The 7,117-nt window shown below is 38.5% G+C and overlaps 1 protein-coding gene across 1 annotated transcript in view; it reads right to left on the reverse strand.

Annotated features, from left to right (window-relative positions):
- hyi (hydroxypyruvate isomerase) overlaps positions 1-4,967 on the reverse strand; it is a 10,249-nt gene extending 5,282 nt beyond the window's left edge. Inside the window, exons 1-3 of the mRNA XM_034676148.1 lie at positions 4,669-4,967; positions 4,404-4,515; positions 158-272 (exon numbers count right to left, since the gene is read on the reverse strand). Coding sequence (XP_034532039.1) covers positions 158-272; positions 4,404-4,515; positions 4,669-4,867 — 426 coding nt within the window. The 5' untranslated portion in view covers positions 4,868-4,967. The remainder of the gene's footprint in view (positions 1-157; positions 273-4,403; positions 4,516-4,668) is intronic.
- Between the last annotated feature and the right edge of the window lie 2,150 nt (positions 4,968-7,117).

The following is a 7,117-nucleotide window of genomic DNA, read 5'->3' on the forward strand; positions in this document are numbered from 1 at the left end:
ACTTATGAGCACAACTGTATATTTCATATGAACTTGAATCCTCAAATTCAAATCCAATGTATTATTTGAATCATTTGACCAACTGTATGCAGCAACCCAGTTTCAGTTCATTCATGCAGTTGAGTTTTTGTTCTCTTAGACCTTAAAGATCCTCCACCTTTGAAAGAATATCAGCAGCGTAAGTTAGGTTCTGTACAAAGATGGCTTCCATCTCCTTGGCAACCTCTGCTCTGTTCAAGCCCACAGGAATCCTCCCAGCCATCAGGTGGATCCTGTAAGATTCATCACAAATACTTTAAACACTAATCAAAATGTAGTGTTGACAATCAGCTTTGTATCTGCTACTGTACACACGTCTACTTAAAGATTGTTCATGTCTCAAAGGAGCTTTAAAGTAATGTGGATTTTTAAGATGCTGTTTGCATGGATTCAAATCTGCCAGGACTTCTCTTTTCTACATTAGGGGCAACATGTGTTTATGATACTCATGGTAAAACATGTCCAGTTTACAAAACACCATAGCTAACAGCAACAAACACTGATGGATAATTAATTTCCATCATGAGGACGTTGGTGCTAACTGTAGCACAGAATGATTAGAGGTTATCATGCTGAGAATTTCAAGTAATCGTGACAAATGCTGCCTTCAGATGGAACTTGTAAAGTCGTGAAGCCATGTGAATGAGTGGCTCTGCGTTCAAGGGGTAACACCAATACAAGGCAACGGCTGCATGAAGGCCAAAAGTTTGATCGTTGTCCTCCTTGCTTTATAAGTAGAAATGATAAAATTACAATTTTTTATATGTGATTAACTGCCGTATGGAGAAACAACAAACTCCTCTAGGTCTGGACACGCTCTTGTTGATTGCTTTAGGCAGGAAGTTGGGGTATAGACAGGTAGACTGGTATCACATCTGTCAGTTCTGGACTTCATCATAATCTGGAAAAAGAGACCCCCACCCACCCCAGGTCTTTGGCTACACTAGACAGAAGTGAAAAACGAGGGCATGATGGAACACGTCTCCCATCAGAAAATGGAGGCGCTAACCTATTCCAAATAAACAAGAAAAGGTGTGAAAATGTCACGGGTACATTCACACAAGATGTTTTTTTAGTACGACATCTTTGTGATCAGACCGTGAGCACTGATCTTCTCTTTAAACCAACCAAACCTCCATAAATCAGCTGACAGACACAACAACATCACACCACTGTTCAGAGGAAGACTGAAGGAAGTCTGGAGTCAAAACATGTCAAGGTAAACAGAAAACACACTGGTCTATTAGCAACAACTGTCTTATTATAATATACAGAGTCTGACCACTGAACCTTTTTGGACTGCTCTATAAACCACGTGTGCTTATGACACCTATTGACCAATTAGCAATCCTGCGTTCATTTAATAATCCTTTCTGTAAATAATCTGTAGTCATCTGTAAATATTTAGAAAATCTAAATGAAATTATTCTTATTATTACTATTAAAATTGTAAAACTTCACAGCTCTGTTAGTTTAACATTGATCTTTGGTATTCTGTAATTGTTTGTTATTTTGTGGTCCATTTCTATTTAGGCTTTAGCAATGATTACCTATGTTTTCCATGCTAATAAAGCCCTTTGACTCATGAGAATAAGAGAGTGAGAGAGAGAGTGAGAGAGAGAGAGTGAGAGACTCACTTCAATATAAAGCACTAAAAACCCAAGAGCTGAACCCTGAAAACTGTCCCCTTAGTCAGCTGGTGAGGAAGCTAATCAGCCAGACTCCAGTCAGCACTGATCCAAAACACAACCAAATGAAACTCATCATGAAGCACTCCAAAGATCTGTATTTAGATCACTGGAGAAACCAAACAAAGACCCAAAGTAGAATGAATTGTTATTTGACCCTAAACCGTGATTCTAAATGATCTGAATATCTGTACAGTGTCAGAGATACAAAACAAAGATGTATCCTGACCAAATACAGGCTGAGTGACCACCAGCTGGCTATAGAGACAGGGAGATACAGGCAGACATGGCTGCCCAGAGAGGAGCGTCTATGTGCTCACTGCTCTACAGGGGACATAGAGACAGAGATGCACTTCCTCCTCCACTGCAGCAAGTTCTCTTCTCTAAGAGATTCCCACTACAGGGACATTACTAACATGGTACCAAACTTCCCAACATTAACCCCAGAAGAGAAACTGTCAGTTCTCCTGGGGGAAGGGTCAGCAGCTCCTCTGGCTGCTAAATATGTGTCTGCCTGTCACAGCCTGAGGGACGCACCATCCCATGGGGTTTGATTTTGGGTGGAGGTTTTGTGAGCGCGCCGAATCGGGTGAGGACATTGAGATATGCTGTATAGGTGACACCATCGTTCATTAATGCGTATAAAATATGTAATATATGGTTGATATGTATGTGATGAATATAATATGTAATGAATATGGTGTGTGATTAATGTATATATGGTGAGTGTAATGTGTTGTGAATATATATAATGTACTGTATGAATTTATGTGCTTTGGCAATAATATCTCGTTGTTCATGCCAATAAAGCAAATTTGAATTTGAATTGAATTGAGTGAGAGAGAGAGAGAGAGAGAGAGAGAGAGAGAGAGAGAGAGAGAGAGAGAGAGAGAGAGAGAGAGAGAGAGAGAGAGAGAGAGACACTGTGCTGCAGCTGATCACTCTAGGCAGCATGCATGGTATTAAGTGACAACATCCCCCTTATCAAGTTAAAAAACACCAGTAGTCTGAATTTGGAAACAGCTTCAGAATACTGGACACTACAGCCTGTCGAATTTTGATCTTTTTTCATTACAAAATAATAATATCTGTTGAGACCGCTTTATGATATCTTTATAGACAGCTACCAGTGGAGTACATTTACTCGAGTACTGTACTTAAGTACAGTTTTTGAGTATCTGTTCTTTACTTGAGTATTATTTTTTGGGGAACTTATTACTTTGACTTTATTTAAAGACAAATCTCATCCTTTTGACTCCTCTACATTTCTATCAGTGCTCTAGTTACTCTCTACTTCAGCTGATGAGTCTTCTTCTCTGAAATCAGATCCCAAAGACCGTAAACTGTTGGTGTCCTTGTGTTTGGTTTGTCTCAGTGGTGTAGCCGTACCTGGGTTGAGCGTAGATCAAACGTTCTTCAGATCAGTGCGTTCATTTAGTCGTGGTGATGATGGCTATGACTGAGGAGGATGATGATTCTCTACCTGAGCACCACGGCCATATTTTAAACCCACGTTTGAGGTTTAGAAATAAAGAATGCTTACCACACAAACTTCATCACAGCCTCCAAAACATCAGCATCTAACCTGAGAAAGCATGTGGAGGTCTGGAGCTAACACACTGCTTTGATTCCAGAGGAACATTGTAAACTTGTCTGTGCTTGTAGTAACTTAGTTTAGATTTCATGGTAGACTTTGTAGATATGAAATCATGTTTTCTAGATAAACAGAACGGAGCAGAATGTTCACCCATGCATTCTTGACTGACCTCATGCTTTGTGAAAATACGTTTAGAGATATTTTAAAAAGTACTTTGAATACTTCAGTATTTTTAAAAGAAAGTACTCCAGGACTTTAACTCAAGTCAGAATCTGACTGAACAACTTTCACTTGTATTGGAGTAATGTTTGACCAGGAGGACCCATACTTCAGAAGCTGTGTATTTCTGTAATACAGTGTAATTTAGCCATTTTGCAAACATTGCAAAAGTTCAACCTTTTTTTAATCCCAGAAAGATGCCGAAATTTTAACCCATGCTTTTATCACAAGCTGCATCGACTACTGTAACTCCCTTTTTACTGGTTTGCCCAAAAAATCTCTAAAGAAACTGCAGCTTGTTCAGAACGCTGCTGCCAGAGTTTTAACACAGAAAAAGAAATGAGATCACATAACCCCTCTCCTTAAAACTCTACACTGCCTCCCTGTCTCTTTTAGAATTGATTTTAAAGTTATTTTACTTGTTTTTAAAGCTTTTAACAGCCTCGCTCCTCCATACATCACTGATCTCGTCATTTATTGTTCCAGCCCAATCACTGAGGTCCTCAAATGCTTCCCTTTGAAATGTTCCCCGTGTGTCTCACACAAAGAGAGAGAGCTTTCTGTTCTTATGCCCCTAAGCTGTGGAACTCTCTGCCTCTGGACATTAAGACGGCGAGCTCTCTGGGTGTTTCTAAAAGTGAACTTAAGACTTACCTTTTTAATCTAGCTTTTAATTTGGAGTCATTTATTTTTAGCCCTGGACCGCATTATCAATATTATTTGAATCATTAAGATCATCAAGAAACTAAAATACTATTTCACATTTGCACTGTTATGAGTTAGAGAGAAGAAAGTACTGAATACTTTCATTTTAGAGGTCAAAGTTTCAGAATGGAAATGATGAATAATTATTGCCTCACCTTTTGCATTCCAGAGCTCTTGCAAACTTTAAAGCCAGATCAAGACTCTGTCTGAATTCCTCCTCTCTTCCAGGCACTGCTCCAAGACCAAGATCCCCTGACTTAACATCTCCTGCATCACAAACAAACAAACAAACAAACACTTACCCAGTAAAGAGGGATCTTATTCTCTCAGCCATCATCAGCAGCTCTATGACTACCCTTTAATATCTGCTGTCTGTCTGACACAGAGCATCTGTGTGAGTGTCCCATACTGTTTGTTTACCTGGCGGGGTGTTGATGAGGATCACCTCCACACCTGTGGCCTCCCTGGCCCTCTGGAGGTCCTGGAGGTCACAGTCGTACAGCCAGGCCGCCTCTACAGCCTGGAAGCCGGCCGAGGCAGCAGCATATAATCTCTGACTGAACTCTGGAAGCTCCGTGAATAACCAGGAGATGTTCGCACAGAACTTCAGAGAAGACATTCTTCGCTTTAAGGGCCAATGAACGAGCGTTCAGCGCGTGGACTGCACTTTTGCCCCAACATACCTGAGTGAAGCTGGCTGTATGCACCTGATGCTGGAGCGGAAACCAGCGGGTCAACCTTTCAAAACAAAAGTGGAGACATGACTTTCTGTTTTAAAACTGCAGTTCTGTCAGTGTTAGGCCCTTATACCACGTGTAAATCATCATAAGCAAGGTAAGCTTATTTATAAAGCAGCATTCATACATAGAGCAATTCAGAGTGCTTTACAGAGTTAAAAACACAAACCAGAACAGTAACAATCAACAGAAACACACAGCAAACACTTCAAACATTTACATTTTATATGCGGCCTGTTATGTTTGATCTACTCCCTCTCCCTCTCTGTGTATGTACTTATGTATCTTAACGTACATAGTAAATAATGTTGGGTCTTATTATTTATTAATATTAGGAGGGATTATTATGAATAATCAGCCCCCTTCACTGCTCTGAAGTCTGTAACTTGCAGACACAGAATCACAACTGATCTCGTTTTAACCGAAAAGAACCTTTAATCATTCGATTTATCTCAGAACTTCTTCCAAAGGATTAAGACTCACACATTGAATCTGTTCTGTGTCGAGTCGCAGCATGAAGCTGGGTCAGGCCTACACCCCCGCAGGGTGCCCGTATGCCCAACATCTAATAGATCCAATATCAGGTTCATTCCATAACGCCCTACCTTGTCAGAAAATATCCAATTTAAAATATGACTTTAAACAAACATACGCATGAAAAAATTAAATATTTTAAAATATAAGATCAAGAAAGAAAGAAAGTAAAATTAGTTAAAATATTTAATTAAAACTCAGTTTGTTAAAATAAATGAAAAGTTTTTAGTTACAGAAATCAAAACTAAGGTTGAAAAATGAATTTGCATCCATTATTGTAGCTAAAAAGAGGAAGGCTTTTTAGTCCCTTGGGTCTGTTTAGGAAGGATTATTTTAAATACCCTTTAATTATCAATTCATCTCAGAACTTCTTCCCAAGGATCATCAGCCTTAGACTCACATATTGAATATTTTCTGTGCCGAGTCACAGCCCTAAGCTGGCTCAGACCTCAATCCAATTGTAAAATCTGACATTAAATATAAAAATCTCCAACTTAAAAAAAAAAAAAAAGATTTTAAATGACAAAGTTAAAAGGTAAAATTAGTTAAAAGGTTTAAAAATGGAAGACAGTAATTACTGTTAATATCTTAGAAAGATTAGTCATAATTGTGACAAACTGTCGGCAAAAATAACAACATTGTTCTTTGAGGTTTGCTTAGAAATATCTCGCTGCATTTCATACAGAATATTTTTATTGTGTTGCTTTGCAACTTTCAGTTTTATTTTGAAAATACTCCCGGAAGTACCATGTTTAACCGTACTACTTGACGAAATGCAGAATTGTTATTGTCACATGACTGGTGTGGTGCTTCCTGCCTCTGTACAGCGCATGCGTGTTTGTTCTGTCAGCCGCTTGGTCTCAGTTCTCTGTAGATGTAGCCGAACACCTCAGGTGTGTGTGGGCAGGGTTACAGTGATGGGAGAGTGAGCGCTGAACAAGCCACAGAGAGCATGTAGAAGCAGGGGCGGATCTAGCTCGTTAGTGCATCTGTGAGGGGCTCTGCTGATAGAGACTACTTTTAAAATTCACCGCTGGAACTTTGTTTTTTTTTATCTTTATCCTATAATTTGAACAAAGTGTTACTAATTAGGCCAGCGAGTGTGTATAAACAAACTCTGCAGAAGGGGCAGGGGCCTGATTTATTTCTTATGTTTTTTATTTTCAATTTATTCTATTGAAATCCTACCATCATCATTATTTTATGTTTGTATGATATTTTTTATTCACATTCAACATTATACACATGACACCCAGACAAATAAACAATAAAACACAGGGGAGAGTTACATTAACAGTAACACAAAACAACAAACAAACAAAAAACAAGATCAACAAACAGAACAAATAAAAGGACTTATACATACATTAACTCACACCACCAAGCACCACCTCCATAATTTCATATTTTTTTTTACTTTAAATAGATGTCAGCTGTTAAAAAAAAATATATATCAAAATAACAGAAAATCTCTGATCACAAATCAAATGTTGCACAACTCTCACTAAAACAGATGAACTAAGTGGGTCTAATACTTTACACCATATGTTTTCAAAACAAAATATTTTGTTCTTTTCAAAGGCTGATGATTTTCCAAT

This window comes from Notolabrus celidotus, chromosome 2 (genome assembly GCF_009762535.1).
Source record: "Notolabrus celidotus isolate fNotCel1 chromosome 2, fNotCel1.pri, whole genome shotgun sequence".
In the NCBI taxonomy this organism is placed as follows: Eukaryota; Metazoa; Chordata; class Actinopteri; order Labriformes; family Labridae; genus Notolabrus; species Notolabrus celidotus.